At 41.0% G+C, this 19728-nt stretch overlaps 1 protein-coding gene and 1 non-coding gene across 2 annotated transcripts in view; both read left to right on the top strand.

The window, feature by feature from the left end:
• DGKE (diacylglycerol kinase epsilon) overlaps positions 1-4464 on the top strand; it is a 30424-nt gene extending 25960 nt beyond the window's left edge. The window contains exons 10-13 of the mRNA XM_025362212.1: positions 101-172; positions 3088-3215; positions 3439-3550; positions 3911-4464. Coding sequence (XP_025217997.1) covers positions 101-172; positions 3088-3215; positions 3439-3550; positions 3911-4090 — 492 coding nt within the window. The 3' untranslated portion in view covers positions 4091-4464. The remainder of the gene's footprint in view (positions 1-100; positions 173-3087; positions 3216-3438; positions 3551-3910) is intronic.
• Positions 4465-12844: 8380 nt separating this feature from the next.
• LOC112610534 lies at positions 12845-12951 on the top strand. Its single transcript, XR_003116413.1, has one exon. It is a non-coding gene; the product is annotated as a U6 spliceosomal RNA (small nuclear RNA).
• Positions 12952-19728: the final 6777 nt, after the last annotated feature.

Genomic DNA, 19728 nt, shown 5'->3' with positions numbered 1-19728 from the left:
CTTCAACATTCTTGAAGGGAGCTTTGATACAGTGTATTTTTTCTTAATGTTTACAGGGTTAGACTGTTTTAATATTATGTTTTCTGTCCATTTTTCATAGGCGGTTTACTTATTTTATGGAACCAAAGATTGTTTAGTGCAAGAATGTAAAGATTTGAATAAAAAAGTTGAGGTAAGCTATTAACTCTTTTTATTTTTTAAAGTTTTAGGTGGTCTCTGGATTATGAAGACGTTTTAAAAAGAAATGCTAAACTAACTTTCTGTTAATATATTTTGCCAGCATACATAGAGTATTTATTTGTGTGCCAGGCACTTTGCTACATGCTTTACACACATTGTCCCTCTAAATTCTCTCCACAATTCTATAAGGCATGTATTATATATTTACATTATACAGAAAACTATTTTGAATGAAGTAATTTGCCCAAATTCTCTCATTTAATGCCTAAATACACATGTAATCAAGATGTGAACCCAGATTTATGTAAAACCAGAATCTGTTTATTAGGATGAATGGCCTCCATTCATACATGATAAATAATTTACAGTTATCTAATACAGTGCCTGACTCAACATAAAGACACAGAGGAAGTTTAAATAGAAAGTTTAATTCAGATTACTTTTGTGGGGTATCTCTCTTACATACCAAAATAAAAATGTGTAAATAGTAAAAATAGAATATTAATGATTGCTTATTGCGAAAGCATCTCTGACGTTATGATATGGCAGTCTTATATATATTCCTTGCTTGATTCCAAAAAGAATCTGTAATGGTTAATAGCAACAACAAAGACGTTAATTCAGAGCAACCTAGAACTGATAAAATAAAGAGATCATAAACAGCTTGGGAAAGGAGACATACGAGCAGGGAGTAAGGAGGCTGATTATACATTAGTCAAGGAAACATGTTGCCGTTAGGCATAATGTTTAGCTCAGAGTCTCTAGGCAGCCATGGCGTAGAAGCAAGAACAACATTTTCTGTTAAAAAGAGTGTTACGGCCAGGCGCGGTGGCTCGCACGTGTAATCCCAGCACTTTGGGAGGCCGAGGCAGGCGGATCACAAGGTCAGGAGATCGAGACTGTCTTGGCTAACATGGTGAAACCCTGTCTCTACTAAAAATACAAAAAAAAAATTAGCCGGGCATGGTGGTGGGCGCCTGTAGTCCCAGCTACTCTGGAGGCTGAGGCAGGAGAATGGTGTGAACCCGGGAGGCGGAGCTTGCAGTGAGCAGAGATCGCGCCACTGCACTCCAGCCTGGGTGACAGAGCGAGACTCCGTCTCAAAAAAAAAAAAAAAGAGTGTTATATGTTACTTTATCATATTTTATTTTTCTTGGCTTTGATAGTATTGGTAGAGTAAAGCATGCAAGCACATAAAATAAAGACCTTTATTTTATTGTCTGACATTTTATTTATATAAAAATACAAATACTTTTAATTATACAGAAATAAAATAAACTGTATTTACATACCTACAAAATAGTCATTGTCCTCGACACTGGAGGTACAGTGATAAATCCCTTGCTCTACATTTACAGTCTAGGGTGAAGAAAGGTATTTAAACCAGTCTGGGCACAGTGGCTCATGCCTGTAATCCCAGCACTTTGAGAGGCCAAGGTGGGAGGATTGCTTGAGGCAAGGAGACTAGCCTGGGCAACATAGTGATACTCCACTTTTACAAAAAATAAAAATAGCTGAGCATAGTGGCATGTACCTGTGGTCCTAGCTGATCAGGAGGCTGAGGCAGAAGGATCACTTGAACCCAGCAGGCAGAGGCTACAGTAAGCCTTGATTGTACCGCTGCACTCCAGCCTGGGTGACAGATTGAGACCCTGTCTCCAAGAAAAAACCAAAAAGATATTTCACACATTGCAATGCAGTATGAGAAGTTATGTAAGAAAAGCATGTGGTCTTACAGGAATAAATAACTGCAATACGTAACCTAGGAGCTACAGAGACTAGGGAAAGTGGCAGTCTTTCTGGAAGAAGTGACAAGATGGAATCTGAAAATAAGTAAGAGTTAGCTAAGAGGAGGAGGAGGGTAAGATTGCTGTAGGCTAAAAACAGCATGTGCAAAAGACCCAGAGGCGCACATGGCATGTTTGAGTGAGTTCAGGCTGGAGCATAGCTTTCAGGAAGGAAAGTGACAAGAGCTGAGGCTAGAGAGATGGACAGAAGTCAAATTACAGAGTGTCATATTTGCCTGGTATTGGAGCTTGGATTTCATCATGGGCATTGCAGGGTTGAAGTGAAGCCATTGAAGGGCTGTAATTAGAGGATGACATATTTGCATTTTTAAAATGTCGATCCAATTGCTCTGTGAGGGATGCATAAGAAAGTAACGCTAGAGGCAGATAGGCCAGATAGGAACTTTTAGGGAAGAAATGGTGGAGAGAGAGAAAGACATAGAAATAGCATCAACTGTTTTTAGTGATTAAGGGGATGTGGAGGGTAAAAAGTCAAAGAAATCAAAGATAACTGGCAGGTTTCTGGCTTAAACAGCTGGGTTGGGGGTGAGTTAACCTACTTACTAGGAAAGAGTAAGTAAGAGTTAGCTAAGAGAAGGAGGAGGGGAAGATTGTTACTCTTTCCTGGTAAGTACATTGGGGAACAGGGAACAGATTGCAGAAAAGTTGCTTGTTCAATTTTTTACATAGGAGTTTTTGGTGCCAGTTCATGGACATGTTTTGGAGGCAGTGGATAGATAGATCTGGCCCAGTTTACTTTCCTGAAAAGGAACATCCAGGGAAGTAGAGTCTGTGGTTCCCAGGAAGCAAAGAGAAAGAAGATTTTAGGAAAAGAGGAAGAGGGTCAGCAAGTGTCAGGTACTACTGAAACAGCAATTTAGATAAGGCCTGAAAAAATCGCAGGGCTCAACAAAAAGGACATTATTGATGATGTTGCAAGCAGTTCCACTGAAGAGATAGAAAAGGCCAGATGAGAGGCCCTGAGTGAGAGGTAGGGAGCATCTTCTACATGTGCGTCTCTCACATATAAGCACATTTATGAAAATAGATGTGAATTCTAAATGGATGTGTATGGAAATCATGTACCCTGTAGTCACGATCTGTTTGTATTTCTTTAAAGCTAGAACTGGATGGTGAGCGAGTAGCACTGCCCAGCTTGGAAGGTATTATAGTTCTGAACATTGGTTACTGGGGCGGTGGCTGCAGACTATGGGAAGGGATGGGAGACGAGACTTACCCTCTAGCCAGGTATGTACATTTGTGGTCTGTTTTTTTATGTCACTATTTTATTTAAAGCAATCTCTTGTTTATAGACTTTAACATTTTTCCTTAAATTTTCTTTTTTGTATATCTCATTAGTTACAGTATTTTTAAAGTTGATGGTCCAACTGTGTTAAAAAGTAATTGCTCTAGCATAACTGATTTTGTTTTATTGCATCATATAATCCGTATTTTCTTTTTCCAATTTTAGGCATGACGATGGTCTACTGGAAGTTGTTGGAGTATATGGGTCTTTCCACTGTGCTCAGATTCAAGTAAAACTGGCGAATCCTTTTCGAATAGGACAGGCACATACAGTGAGGGTAGGTGAAATATGGCTGTAACAGGCTAATTTGTCCCAATCCATTTCTAAGCTGTTGATACGTAAAGTATACATGCTATACCTTTCTTTAAACAGTGGTTTATGGCTCATGCAGCTGGTCACTGTACACCAGGGGCTAGAGTGGGATGAGGAAGAAACAGAAACATGGCTCAAGCTCCATGAGATAAAACATTCACTTGAAAAAAGAATTCCTTAATCAATGAATAAAAACATATTCAGATTAATATTTTCTAAAAATGAAATGCATAAGGGTTAAGGGATTGTGAATGGTGTTATTAAGGAAGACCTTTCTAAATTTTGGGGGACTGACTTTTAAACGTTATTTGTTCCCTAATATCAGCTGATTTTGAAGTGCTCCATGATGCCAATGCAGGTGGATGGGGAGCCTTGGGCCCAAGGGCCCTGCACTGTCACCATAACTCACAAGACACATGCAATGATGTTATATTTCTCTGGAGAACAAACAGATGATGACATCTCTAGTACTTCGGATCAAGAAGATATAAAGGAGACTGAATAGATGGATGAGGGAGTGAAAACATTGCATAGAATCCTCACGCAAGTAGATGTATGTTCATCCAAAAGTATTAATAGAAATTCTCTATCAGCTATTCAGTCTTAATTTCACTAGTAGTATTATGGGTATACATTTTTGTAAATAGCATCCCCAAACCAGCCAGCCTTCAGTTACTTACAAACATTTGTTCTTTTTTCAGCAAAATACTTCAAATGAGTAGTATTAACTTACGAAAAGTCAAAAAAACTTACATGAGAGTGAAAATTTGTTATGACTGTTTTGAGAGTGGGACTCGCTCTGAAGTATGTGCTGTCTCATTTCTTATTTTTGAACCATGCATATGATGGACGCACAATGGATGGACACATTATATCTCCAACAAGGTGTGGGTGGAAAGATCATTTCCATCTTCATTTTTAATATGGTGACACCATAGCATTTTAAAAATTAACCTGCTTTTTTGAAAGGAAATGATTACTGTCAAACCACCATGGTTAATCGTGGGCATCCTCCTGCAGCATGCCTCTTAAAATTTTCTGCAACCCAAACCAAGTATATGTATTGATTTCTAGGAACCCTCAAAAGGAGAATAGTAAAAAAAGATCATACTTCAAATTTGTATTATAATTTTTATTTAAGAACTTATTCAGACACGTAAATGTTGTTTAATTCTGTAGGTAACCATTTGAGCTGAAATTCAGGATCTTTTTTATGACACCAGTGTAGCCAAAAGAGAAGCAGATAAGTGAATTGGTAAGAAATAAGATTCAGAGCACTTTGGATTGTAAGTTATAGGTTCTGAGCTGAACAGTTTATCACCCTCTCTTTTTATTAAAAGACAGTGTCAACACTTCAAAAATTGTGCTTAAAGGAAACTTAATGATGAGATTAATTGCTTAGGAAAGGCTGACTGATAAGTTTTAAAACTTTAGTGGTCTAGTAGCATTTTGAAATACAGTAGTCTTTTAACAGAATTTCCCCTTAGGGAGGTAAGTGGACAGAAATCTTTGCTAAAATGTTTATATCATATTTATTTTAAAATGAGATATATATATTTTTAAATTATTTATTATTTACCTTGTGGTATGATACCTGTGTTTAGTGTTTACGTTCTGTAGCTTTATTTAATAAGTTAAATTGATCACATAAATTCTGCTAGTCACAATCAGATAGAAATTTAGTCTATTAAGTAATTAAAATTCTAATTTAATTCTCCTGACAGATATCTAGACATTCTTATTCTTCACAAATATTCCTCATTGTATTGAAAAAAGAAGGAGGGCATGAAAAGCACTAGGGAACTACTTTTGGATAACTGAAAGCTTTGTTTCATGGTTTTATTTGCCCCTCAATTGCCACAAACTTACTGAAGGGCCAGTTTCATGGTTCCCATTAGAGGGTGCTTGTTCTCTGCTGTTGACCAGCCCATCCCTTCATTACCCACAGGTAGGCTGACCCAGTGGGCATCTAGCCTGGTGTTTTTCTGACAAATGGCCCGTTTGTAGGCATTGTGCTCTTTCATGACATTAATCTCTGAAAGATCAGAATGTTTCCCCCAAAATACCATTAGCAGTCTTTGAGGGTCTATTATGAATCTGTCATCGGTGAATTGCCATAAACCTAAGTTTGCCTCACCTCAGGCCCAGACCATGTTTTCGAAGAGCAACTTAGTAATGTATACAGTAGTCAGTACATTTTATGAAATATTTTATTTTGCTAAATTAACCTCTTCCAGATCTCCTCGGGTGATCTTAAATTCTAGTCTTGAGAAACTTTATGAGCAGATCTTTTTTCAGTTTATTTATACATCTTTCATGGTAGGTAACCATGGCAGTGAGGATGGCAGAGTTTTGTTTTTTTAATGGGCCAATCATGTTCTGAGTATTATGAGGTTTATATCCTTTCATTCGTGATCAAAATTGTTAAAGATATCACATTTTAAAAATACACTGTTAAATTCACTTTGCTGTAGGTTATAGTTTACCTGTTATAAAATTCATAGTGCTAATTATAGTAGAAGCAAAGTACATCAATTTAGGATGTCGGAATTAAAATAATCACAATAACTAATATAGTTTTTTAATTGTGAAAACTACAATTAAAAATTGGAATTTTAATACCAATCATAATATTACATTATATTTAGAACAGCTTATGTAAAATGCCCTCATTTATCTAAACAAGTTGATTTTTTTGGTTATTGTAATCTAGTAAGGTTTTTGCGTCACTACTGATCTGTCATGAAGTTTTTCGGCTGGCTTATTCACTCATTTAGACTTCATTTAGGGAAGCTATTTCAGAATACCATATCAAAACGTATCATCTTGTTTTTGCAAAATTCACTTACTTTTTCGGGCACATTTACCCAGCATTTCAAATAAATGTATAGGCATGTGTCTTGTTTAAATAAGTACAATTTATAAGACTTCATGTTTGCAAGTTACATATTAGGGTAGTGATTGTTTATATTACCAGGGATTCTACACTTTACCAAAAAAAATTGCCGTAAGATTTTCCTGTTACATTTTAAATTGTCTTGATATTTAAAAAAATAACTTCAACATTCTCAGGAAGAAATACATGAAGTAAATACATGTCTGTTTCCAGATTTCTCTCATCTTTTTACTATCCCAATACATTCCTTATCCTATAAATGTAGTGGCTTAAATACTGAATACCTGGCAGCTCTTATAGATCCCGTAGGCAGATGATGATAATTTTCAGTGTTTTGTCATGTTTAATAGAGATCAAACTGACTTGTGTTTTAAAATACAAGTTTTCTACTAGTAAGGTTACATGATTTAAGTGTGTTTTAGGTTTTCTGCAACAATTAGCTGTGAACTCCTAATGTAGCTAATGTTTATACAAATTTTATAGTCAAAATTATTTATTTTTATTTTTTTAGAGTGTTTCAAAAACATAGTGTTTGCTTTGTGAAGTACATTTGCTTAGAGTTATAGTCTACTGTGACTCAGAAATTGTAAAGTCAATTTGCGTTGTAAAAATGAATACTACCAGCATGTCAAAAGAAAAATAATTTGCATTTGTAATATAAAGTAAAATTGTATTTAATATATTTATTGAATTTTAAATTTGCACTAACTTGAAAACTTTAAAGGTTATACTAACTTAAAGATTAATGTGGACCCAAATACATAATTTGTTTGGCCAAAAAGGTCATTAGAATGGGTAATGGTTTTGTGTGGTTTTCCTTCAAAATGATAATATTGAAGCAAGAACCAATGTTTTATATTGATAATTTTTTTAATATTTCCACCCAGTTGAGGACAGTGGAATATAAGTAGATTTATTTAAAATATCTAGATATTTTAAAAAGAAAGAAAAGGTTGTTTATCCCAATCTGAATTCATTCTCAGCAACAAGATAGAAAAGGTGGGGTTTGGGTTTTGCTTTTAAACAGTGTCCCCCTGTCTTTTTTAATTTTTCCCTTGAAGCCTTTCTCCTGTTCCTCAGAGTATGCTCTGCAGGCTATCTGCAGCATCAGAATGCCTGGGCAGGCTGTTGAAAATATGGATTCCTGAGCCCAACCCTTAACTTAATGATTCCATGTCTCTGGAGACGCAACATAGAAATCTGTTTTTATTACCAAGCACCTCAGGCGATTCTTAAGCATACTGAAATTTGAAAGCTTCTGGTCTGAACCTCTTGTATTCACCTAGGGCTTTTGCTAGGTGGGATACCATGCCGAAAAATTGAATTAATTGTACGTTCTTAAAATTGTTTTTCTTCTACTTCACTATCCTCTTCCCTCAAAGTCACTTTTCTAAAAGAACTCTATGAAAAACTTGTTTGTATCGTACCCAGATTGATATATTTGTCTGAACTGTTACATGAAAATTGGTATGATTCATACGTGGAGTCAGTTTTTGGACTGTGACCCATGCAGTGTCGGGGGACAAGGAGTTGCTTCAGGAGTTAGTTATAGTGCGCCTCCAAGGGACAGCAAGCCATGGAGGCTCCTGCCTTCTCACTTCGATCAATGCAGCCACACTTGTGTATACTGAGTGCTGCTTCAGATCTCAATAGATAAAATACTTCCACATTTAAAATGATTCTACTATTTTTTATAAAGGATTTGAAAGCCACTACTATAATGACTTTGTCACCTAATTGATTTTCTACTAATTTTTACATATTCAGAAACTTCATGTGTTTTTGGTGGACAGAATATTTTGGAGGTCTCTGTTGCTGCTTAGAATGTGGCCACTTGGCTATTTTACAGTTTTTAAAGCTATTTTATTGAATAGTAAAGCAGTGAACTTAGCCTTCGTTCCTCGTGTTTCTAATTTAAATATATAGTCTGTATTTAATTTTAGATATGTAAATACACATCAATACATATATATTTACCCATATGGCCCTGTGTAACCAGTGCATGAGGCTTGCATAGCCTAGCCCAAAAAGGTATATTCCAGCGTTCTGGGGAAAGAATTTTAAAATGCCATCCTCTAATACAGACGTTTATAAAACTTAAATGATTGAGCTTAACCATCTGCAAGAATGTCTGCAGAAAATAAATCACCTAGAAACTATAAATAGAAATGTGTTGCTGAGGCTGGGCGCAGTGGCTTACCCCTATAATCCCAGCACTTGGGGAGGCCAAGGCAGGTGTATCACCTGAGGTCAGGAGTTCGAGACCAGCCTGGCCAATATGGTGAAACCCCATCTGTACTAAAAATACAAAAAAAAAATTAGCCAGGCACAGTGGCACATGCCTTTAGTCCCAGCTAAACAGGAGGCTGAGGCACGAGAATCGCTGGAACCCAGGCGGCGGAGCTTGCAGTGAACCGAGATCATGCCACTGCACTCCAGCCTGGGCAACAGAGCAAGACTCCGTCTCAATAAAAAAAAATAATAATAATTGTGTTACTGGTATCAGATGTCAGACCAAGAACACTTCAGTCTCTCTAAGGATGCCCTCAGCTACCTCACTATTAAAGGACGACATCAACACAGAATGCACTAAACAGGAAATAACCTGTAATCGAGGGAATTTCCATTATGTGTTACTTTTTGGTGACTAACGTGGAATGTTGAAAAGGAAGAGCCGGAAAGCTCAGTTGTTTTCTTTATTCCTCTGACATTGTCCAGGCAAGGGGGCATCCTGATCAGATGAGTAGATTTGGCTGAGAAAAACCCTAGAGTAAGGCAGGCACGTTGTGGAGTTGGATGATCCAAGATGGCTCATAAAAACGTTTGTTCTCAATCCGGTTCAGGGCTCTGTCAGCAGTTCAGATTTGAACTGCTTAAATGAACCCTACAGATAAATTGGCACTCTCATTTGTAATCCTGTCTGTACAAGTTTAGAGCAGCCTAGCTCGAGTTCTCAACCCGTCCTCTTAGAAGTGAACTGATTGCACTGGATCCCTAAACCCACAATGTTGAGGACACGTGTGATGACTCCACTTGCGCAGCCAGCTGGCCTCTTGCACTTTCCCCTGCCCACCACAGTCCTATGTACCTAACCACTTAATTACCCTGTGTTAATTGCTTTTGTTTTGTTGGGTCTGTATTTTTGTGGTCAGTGCCTGCAGGCAGAAATGTGAATTAAAGCATTTGATATGTTGAAGATACCTGCTTGTTTTTTAATAAAATTAAAAGTGTAGCACTTAAGTATGATACTGTGTTGTTTTTTGACACAACCATGAGATACAATAAGCAGCTTTGACTTAGTGTCCCAAAAAATGGTTCTTGGTCTACAGCAGGACAAACAAACTATGTGGCAAGTTCTGAATCACATACTTTTAGATGGAAAGACTAAAAAATTCACATTGCATTGCTTTTGTAGCCTAAGAGCACAGAATAATACACGTGTTAGGAGCAACATTCATTCTCACGCATATAAACTGGCTCCTGGCAGAGCAGAGCAGTAAGTGGGATTAAATGGGTGAATTCAACTTATTTTCAGTTGGTAGAATATGGAAAAATACATCATTTATTTGAAATGTCTGAATGGAAACCCAGCTCCACTGCTGTAATTTAACACTGGGCAGTTACTTGTTCTTCCTGAGCCTCAAATTTTCTTTCTGTATAAGAATGGGAAGTAATGCCCACCTAGGGATTGCAAGTGCTTACAGGAGCTGGGCAAGCAATGAAGGTAACAGTTGTAGAGACTTCGGTAAACTGGAGCACATGATTCCTGGGAAGCAGGCCTAGTGTGAACAGAATTTATTTTTCTAGAAAAGATAGCAATTTAGAGTATATGAAATCTAATTTTTAAGTATTGGATGGCAACTAATTGACTACTGTCTACCGTAAGGTTCTATGATTATTTTTAGGGTGGGAGAGTGAATGCATCTTTTTCTTTTTTTTTTTTTGAGACGGAGTCTCGCTTTGTTGCCCAGGCTGGAGTGCAGTGGCGCGATATCGGCTCACTGCAAGCTCCGCCTCCCGGGTTCACGCCATTTTCCTGCCTCAGTCTCCCGAGTAGCTGGGACTACAGGCGCCCGCCACCACACCCGGCTAATTTTTTGTATTTTTTTTTTAGTAGAGATCGGGTTTCACCGTGGTCTCGATTTCCTGACCTTGTGATCCACCCGCCTCGGCCTCCCAAAGTGCTGGGATTACAGGCGTGAGCCACCGCGCCCGGCCCATGAATGCATCTTAATATGCATGGCAGAACTGTGTGTTTCCTTCCATCTGGATTTTCATAAAGCATTGTGATTTATCCGTAGCGATCTGAAAAACATTTTGTGGTATGTAAAATCTTTTATTAATTTTATTAGACATTAGAGGAAGAAGATTCTGTAGTCCTGCTTTATTCTGTCATCTTCACCTGGAAATCCATTTTTATAAAATTTTTATAATAAAAATCACTTGATCACTTGCCTGCCTTTTAGACAGTGCCAAGCATAATGCCCCTTGATAATTTACATGCATGTGAATGTGGCTGTGATAGCTGCTGACATTCACAAGGCAGGCTGTCTTACATGTAATGATTCCATGTTTAGACTTCTTAAACAGCTTCACACATTTATTGTACACTTAGGTGTCACATGCTTTTACTTTTTATTTTATAATCTGTGTTTCTGTGAGGTAGACATTATTGGCTCCAGGTTATACACTGATAGCTCAGAGCTAGAGACTGAACCCAGGCCATCCTCCCCACTGCCTTTCATCATCAAAAACCACCACCAACAGTATTTTAAAAGCGTTAAATATTGGCAGACCTGTCGTCATTCTGAGCACTAGGACTAGGGCTTATGCGGTTGTCTGAGGGATTCCCTGTATGAGGAAACTTCACACACCAAAAAATTACTCATGCAAGGGGATTGGAGATCTCAAGCTAAAAGTATTACACATGGACTATTGTAAAAGGGGAAAAAAAGGCACATAACATTTTAGAATGTACTTAAGAAGCAGTTCGTCACTTGGGAAACCCCAAACCCAATGAGGATTTAGTGTTTCAGTGACACAACATCAGAAGCAAGTATTCATAGCATAGATACAGAAGCAAAATTAAGAAATGATTTGATTGGTTGCCTTTTTTGGCTTGCTTACTTGGAAAGTCCCCAGTCTCATGATCATGTTAGTTGGCTGCTTATGATTGGCTGAGGTTAAGTTTTGTTTCTAACATAAGCATTTATCAAAAATGACCCAAGTTAAGTTTCATTTATGTTTACAGTTTAAGTAGGTTAGGGCTATTTTTAAGGCCTAGTTGTTTTGTTTGCTCAGGAGCATCTCAAACCTAGTTTCCATTTTAATTTTGCTTTGACAGTTCCCCACTTTTAGTCACCCTGTCAGCAAGCTGAGAGCGTGACCAAATGGCATGGCATTACTCTCAGTTACCACTATTGACATAGTCTAGGAAGAAGAGTCAGATGTTTATCAATAGCTGCCCTAGGGCTCAGAGTCACCCTCGGGAATGACATAGTTCATGCTGGTTTCCTCCAGTTGTCTGATCCTTATGGCAATCTTTTGACATATGAGTGACTGCTGGAAAGCATTTAAAAATCCTTGAAAGGGCCGGGCGCGGTGGCTCAAGCCTGTAATCCCAGCACTTTGGGAGGCCGAGACGGGCGGATCACGAGGTCAGGAGATCGAGACCATCCTGGCTAACACGGTGAAACCTCGTCTCTAATAAAAATACAAAAAACTAGCCGGGCGAGGTGGTGGGCGCCTGTAGTCCCAGCTACTCGGGAGGCTGAGGCAGGAGAATGGCGTAAACCCAGGAGGCGGAGCTTGCAGTGAGCTGAGATCCAGCCACTGCACTCCAGCCTGGGCAACACAGCAAGACTCCATCTCAAAAAAAAAAAAGAAAAAAAGAAAAAAGAAAAAAAAAATCCTTGAAAGGACCAGGCTCTGTGGATAACACCTGTAACCTCAGAACTTTGGAGGCCAGAGTAGGAGTTCAAGACCAGCTAGACAACATAACAAGACCCCATGTCTACAAAAATAAAAATAAAAACTTTGTTTTAATTAGCTGGGCAGGGCTGGGCATGGAGGCTCACACCTGTAATCCCAGAATTGTGGGAGGCCAAGGCGGGTGGATTGCTAGAGCTCAGGAGTTCAAGACCAGCCTAAGCAATATAATGAAACCCGTCTCTACCAAAAATACAAAAAATTAGCCAGGCATGGTGGCACACACCTCTGGTCCCAGCTACTCAGGAGGCTGATGTAGGAGGATGGCTTAAGCCTGAGAGGCAGAGGTTGCAGTGAGCCGAGATTGTGCCACAGCACTCCATCCTGGGTGACAGACTGAGACCTCATCTCAAAAAAATACAAATTAGCTGGGCAGTGCTCACTACAGCAGCACATATACTAAAATTGGAACAATACAGAGAAGATTAGCATGGCCCCTGAACAAGGATGACATGAAAATTCATGAAATGTTCCATATTCTTATGTATAAAAGCAAAGTAAACCCTGATCACCTTGAGTACATGTCATCAGGACCTCCTGAGGCTGTGTCTCGTGCCCGTGCACGTCCTTAATCTTGGCAAAATAAACTTTCTAAATTGGAAAAAAAAAAAAAAAAATTAGCTGAATGTAGTGATGCACACCTGTAGTCCAAGCTACTCAGGAGACCGAGGTGGGAGGATCACTTTAGTCCAGGAGTTCCAGGCTACAGTGAGCTAGGACTGCACCACTGCACTCCTGCCTGGGTCAAAGAGCACGACACTGTCGCTAAAAAAATAATAATAAATTTGTAAAATTATTGAGAGAATACAATGCACTGTGTTGTGTAAGCCATTGTGTATGGGTACCCACTGTGTACGGGTAAACACAGTAACTATAATAGCAAAGGACTGAAAAATAACCCCGAGTAAAGATTCCCAGGAGCCAAGATTTAACCAACTGAATAAATCAAGAGAGGCAGTGCTAATGAGATGAAAACCTTGTGTTCTTTAGGAACTTTTACATTTTGGACAATATCAAATATAACAAAACACTTAATGTTTTGTTAACAAAAAAAACACCACTTCTCACCAATTCGAGCACAAGCTCCTCCCTGCCGAGCAGCTAAAGTGTCAACAACTCCTACTTTGGAGTACTACTGAGGTGAAATTACTCATCTCATATTGTACTGCTTGAAGAAAATTCATAGGTATCACTAAAACTTTTTTCAAGAGTTGCTGAAATACTAATAAGCAATTTTCTCAAATCAGAGGCTCCCAGCTGAGGAAAAAGAGCTCTTACAAAAGAATGAAATCTGTAACCCCTTTGTATGATTGGGTCTGGAGATCACTCAGGAGGCTCATTTCTGAGGGTTCACTTTATGTACAAGTGACCTGAGGTTCAAGAATCTGACGAGGCCGGGCGCGGTGGCTCAAGCCTGTAATCCCAGCACTTTGGGAGGCCGAGATGGGCGGATCACGAGGTCAGGAGATCGAGACCATCCTGGCTAACACGGTGAAACCCCGTCTCTACTAAAAATACAAAAAAAAAAAAAAACTAGCCGGGCGAGGTGGCAGGCGCCTGTAGTCCCAGCTACTCGGGAGGCTGAGGCAGGAGAATGGCATGAACCCGGGAGGCGGAGCTTGCAGTGAGCTGAGATCCGGCCACTGTACTCCAGCCTGGGCGGCAGAGCAAGACTCCGTCTCAAAAAAAAAAAAAAGAATCTGACGAACATTCAGTCATCTGGTCATTTTAGGTAGGACATAGCCCAAACATTTAGGTGGAAAAACCTTTATATATTTGTCATACAAGATGAACAATCCAGCCAGGCGCGGTGCCTCATGCCTGTAATCTCAGCGCTTTGGGAGGCCAAGGCAAGCGGATCACCTGAGGTCAGGAGTTCAAGACGAGCCTGGCCAACACGGTGAAAGCCCGTCTACTAAAAATACAAAAAAAATTAGCTGGGTGTAGGGGTTCCTGTAGTCCCAGCTACTTGGGAGGCTGAGGCAGGAGAATCGCTTGAATTCGGGAGGCAGGGGTTTCAGTGAACCGAGATCATGCCATTGCACTCCAGCCTGGGCAACGAGAGCAAAACTCCATCTCAAAAAAAAAAAAAAAAAAAAAAGATGAATAATCCAGTATTATTGAGAGAAGGGTGCAAAGTGAACTCCATTATAAAGTGAATTGGTTAATGCTATGGTTTGCATGTATTCCCTTAAATTTTATGTATTTGAAACTTAATCCCCAAATTCACAAGTTGATTAGAGGTAGGGCCTTTGGGAGGTAATCAGGATTAAATAAGGTGGTCAGGGTGGGCCTCCCATCATTAGACTGGTGAAAAGAGCCATGACCTTCAATCTGATACTAAATCTTGACCTGATTCGGGTAATAGCAATGGACTCTGGACCAATGAAACCCTCAGAAAACTGGAGGGAGGGGGAGATAAGACAAGTAAGGACCTATTATTTCTAAATAAGTAAGACATTGTATAAATGGGAACATATAAACAGAGCCATATGGTCTGGAGTCAAGTAACATACATGTTAGCAGGGCATATGATCATTGATAAAACAATTTTATGTAAAGTATTCCCCATAGAAACCCAATTGAGTAGGCAGAGTAGATATAATTTTTCTAAATGAGCACATTGCAATTCAGAAAGGCTAGTGACAGGCCAGTGCTGTACAGAGCTAGGATACTGATCTAGTCTTGTGACTCCAAAATTTAGTGGAGTTTGTTATTCCTTTATTTTTTCCCCCACTAAGTTATGCCTTCTTTTTCCTAAGTCAGGGGTTCCTAGCCTTTATTGTATCATTAAGCCTATCTCTATAAGAAGTTGGCTATAGTTACAGACACTTCCTCCCTCCCTCTGACCCTAGCAGTTTGGCGCATACACCAGAATTTTGCAGCCAACTTCAAGGGCCTCCCAAGACTCCAGTTAAGAACCTCTGAACCAAGGACACCAGTCCTAGCGGAGGTATCTCAGACGTATTTAGTATAAACTGGCAATGAGCTTGTTCTGTCTGGTTATCTTCTATCTCCAGCCATTTTCTATTCTGATTCATCCACAAACCCACAGAGAAGTCAGTAGTACACAGGTTCAGAAAAGCTAGTGGTGGAGAAAAGTTTCCGGGAGAAAAAAAGTGGCACTTAGGCTGTGCCTCTAAGGAGAGGCCATTCTGACATGTTCTGGGAACAACATGTTGGCAAGCTGGCAAGACGAAAAGACTGGATGCGTGGCCAGGCGCGGTTGTTCACGCCTGTAATCCCAGCACTTTGGGAGGCTGAAGCAGGCTGATAACCTGAGATCAGGAGTTTGAGACTAGCCTGGCCAACATGACAAAACTCTGTCTCTACTGAAAACACAAAAATTAGCCGGATATGGTGGCAGGCGCCTGCAATCCCAGCTACTCAGGAGGCTGAGGCAGGAGAATCCCTTGAACCCAGGAGGCGGATGTTGCAGTGAGAGCTGAGATCACACCATTGCACTCCAGCCTGGGTGACAAGAGCAAAACTCCATCTCAAAAAAAAAAAAAAAAAAAAGAACCTAAAGCATGCCATAAATCTGTGAACTATGAACTTTAGGATGCCACATACAAAAATGGCATTTTACAATTATTCTGGGAGCAGTGTGGAAGATGAGGGGGAAGGATTAGAAACAGGAAAGTTATTCGATAGAAGTAGAGGCAGAAATGAGAACATTCATGGAGGAAGAATTGACAGGCCAAGATGTGGGATACCTAGAGGAAAGGGGTAAGGGATCTCTCAAGATTTTCAGCCTTGGAAGAACGAATGTGTTCAGTAAATATTTATTGTGTACACTCTGTTGATGATAGAAGTGTGGAGGTGCAGGGTGCCAAGGCCAAAGCCAAGTTCTGAGTCAACCAGTCAAGTTACAAGAAGCTACTTTAAGATTTAGAGAGTTTGTGGCCGGGCGCGGTGGCTCAAGCCTGTAATCCCAGCACTTTGGGAGGCCGAGACGGGCGGATCACGAGGTCAGGAGATTGAGACCATCCTGGCTAACACGGTGAAACCCCGTCTCTACTAAAAAAATAGAAAAAACTAGCCGGGCGAGGTGGTGGGCGCCTGTAGTCCCAGCTACTCGGGAGGCTGAGGCAGGAGAATGGCAGGAACCCGGGAGGCAGAGCTTGCAGTGAGCCGAGATCGCGCCACTGCACTCCAGCCTGGGCAACAGAGCGAGACTCCATCTCAAAAAAAAAAAAAAAAGATTTAGAGAGTTTATTACTTACGTAGACAGCACAAAGAATAAATGTGCCAGCTTCTGTGATGTTTGTCCCACATGCCACGAAATGTGTGACACCATAACAAAGACCCAGATGGCTGCAGTGTGAGTTGTGGGATCCCCCGTTGCTGAGGTGCTTATCCTAGAGGCTCTATTCTGAGGAAGCCAGGACAGAAAGCCTCCGTGTCACCAGAACCCCCAAGATATGAGAAACTGTCTCATGACAGCTTCCCAGGAGAGATAAGGAGGCAAACAGAAGATCGCCTCACAGCGGCTCTGTACACAGGCCTCCCAGCCTCCCACATCCAGGAAGACCATGAGGCGTTCTGCCAAGACTCTGCCTGAGTGGATACATGCAAGGTCACCACTGTGGGGAAAAGAAAGAGAGATCAGACCGTTACTGTGTCTATATAGAAAGAAGTAGACATAAGAGACTCCATTTTGCTCTGTGTTTGAGATGCTGTTAATCTGTGACCCTACCCCCAACCCTGTCCTTGCAAGAGACCTGTGCTGTGGTCACTCAAGGTTTAACGGATTTGGGGCTGTGCAGGGTGTGCTTTGTTAAACAAGTGCCTGAAGGCAGCATGCTTGTTAAAAGTCATCACCATTCTCTTAATCTCAAGTACCCAGGGACACGTACACTGCCAAAGGTCGCAGGGACCTCTGCCTAGGAAAGCTCGGTATTGTCCAAGGTTTCTCCCCATGTGACAGTCTGAAATATGGCCTCGTAGGAAGGGAAAGACCTGATCGTCCCCCAGCCTGACACCAGTGAAGGGTCTGTGCTGAGGAGGACTAGTATAAGAGGAAAGAAGGCCTCTTGGCAGTTGAGATAGAGAAAAGCATCTGTCTCCTGCCCGTCCCTGGGCAATGGAACATCTCGGTGTAAAACCCGATTGTATGTTCTATTTACTGAGATGGGAGAAAACCGCCTTAGGGCTGAAGGTGGGACTTGCTAGCGGCAATGCTGCTCTTTATGCACCAAAAAGGTTTATGGAGATGTTTGTGCATGTATATCAAGGCACAGCATTTTTCCTTAAACTTATTCATGTCACAAGATCTTTATTCATATGTCTTACTGCTGACCTTCTCCCTACTATGATCCTATTATCCTGCCACTTCCCTTTTCCGAGCTGGTAAAGATAATGATCAATAAATACTGAGGGAACTCAGAGACCGGTGCCGGCGCGGCGCGGGTCTTCTGTATGCTGAGCGCCGGTCCCCTGGGCCCACTTTTTATTTCTGTATACTTTGTCTCTGTGTCTCATTTCTTTTCTCAAGTCTCTCGTTCCACCTAAGGAGAAACGCCCACAGGTGTGGAGGGGCAGGCCACCCCTTCACACCATGATGCGGTGGTGGAGCTGTTCCCCCACACAGGAGAGCTGGTTTTGAGGAACAAGAAATAAACATGGTTTTAAATACATAGACTGTAAAGTTACATTCAGACATTCACATGGAATTGACCGGGGCTGTTGTTTTCATCAACTTTGTCTTGGCTGTTACACAGCAGTGGATAGATAACCAGAGCACAGCTGTTGACTGATCACCCAGCACCCGCTTCCCTTCTCTTTCCCTGCAGCAGACTGCCAGCTCGGTCCAAATGACAGCCAAGTACTCGGAGAAGGTGACCCGCCCCAACTCAGGGGTAACCAACATGCGAATCCCATTCTCTTTGCAATAGGAGGTGGACGTGCAAGTTAACTCTAGCCAATGAGATGTGAGGGGGAGATCTGCAGGGTGCCTCCAGGAAAGGCTTCCTGGCTCTTAAAAAGACAGAGACAATGTCATAACTGGGTGCAATGCCTGCAGCATTGCAGCCATCTTCTGACCACGAGGGACTCAACGCTGAGGACAAAGCCAACAGGCCAAGAAAGGTGGTGTAGAAAGAAGGAAGGAGCCCTTAATGACAATGTTGAGTCAACCAACCCTGCAGCTGCCCTGGCTGGGACTACTGGGTATGTGAGATGAAATTTTTGTTTATCTATTTATTTATTTATTTATTTATTTATTTATTTATTTATTTATTTTGAGACAGGATTTTACTCTATCACCCAGGTTGGAGTGCAGCGATCATAGCTCACTTCAGCCTTGAAGTCCTCGGCTCAAGTGATCCTCCCACCTCAGCCTCCCAAGTAACTGGGGCTGCAGGAACACTCCACCACACCCAGCCCTTATTTTTTTCAGTTGGGTTTTCTGCTCATTGCTACCAAAAGCAGCATCCTAACTGATACATTTATGTAAAGTCCTGTACATTACCAGGAACATAGGAAGTTGAAATCAATGTCAGCTATTACATGATGAAGAAGAAGGAGGAGGAGGAGGAGGAGGAGAAAGAAGAGGAGGAGGAGGAGGAGAAAGAAGAGGAGGAGGAGGAGGAAGGAGAGGAGGAAGAAAAAGAAAGTGGGTGGATTCTTGAAGGGCAAAATGCTAAGGTGAAAATAGCGGAGATCCTGGACCTTGAGGAACACTCACCTTTAGGGGAGGCTGGACAGAGGATGAAATGACAATCAGTAAAGGAAAAGGGAAGCGAAGTTTAATGCAAGCAAAGGGAATGAGAATAATATGCAAGGAATACTAGTTCCATCATGTGCAGTGCCACAGAGAGGACTCTTTCCCTTCCTCCCTTGCAGGGAGACCTCAAGGGGAACCAAATTTGATTCACAAAGGCTCACCTTTAGGTACCAGTTGATGTCTTTTTTTTTTTTTTTTTTTTTTGAGACAGAGTCTCGCTCTGTCACCCAGGCTGGAGTGCAGCGGCGCCATCTCGGCTCACTGCAACCTCCACCTCCTGGGTTTAAGTGATTCTCCTGCCTCAGCCTCCCAAGTAGCCTGGATTACAGGTGCATGCCAACACTCCTGGCTAAGTTTTGTATTTTCAGTAAAGACCAGGTTTCACTATGTTGGTCAAGGTGGTCTTGAACTCCTGACCTCAAGTGATCCACTCTCCTCAGCCTCCCCAAATGCTGGGATTACAGGCATGAGCCCGGCACCAGTTGATGTCTTTTAAGGTGTCTTTCTAGGCCAGTGATTCTCAAAGTGCAGT

This window comes from Theropithecus gelada, chromosome 16 (genome assembly GCF_003255815.1).
Source record: "Theropithecus gelada isolate Dixy chromosome 16, Tgel_1.0, whole genome shotgun sequence".
NCBI lineage: Eukaryota > Metazoa > Chordata > Mammalia > Primates > Cercopithecidae > Theropithecus > Theropithecus gelada.
The sequence above is the reverse complement of the archived record's forward strand: the minus strand, read 5'-3'. Positions and strand labels throughout refer to the sequence as shown.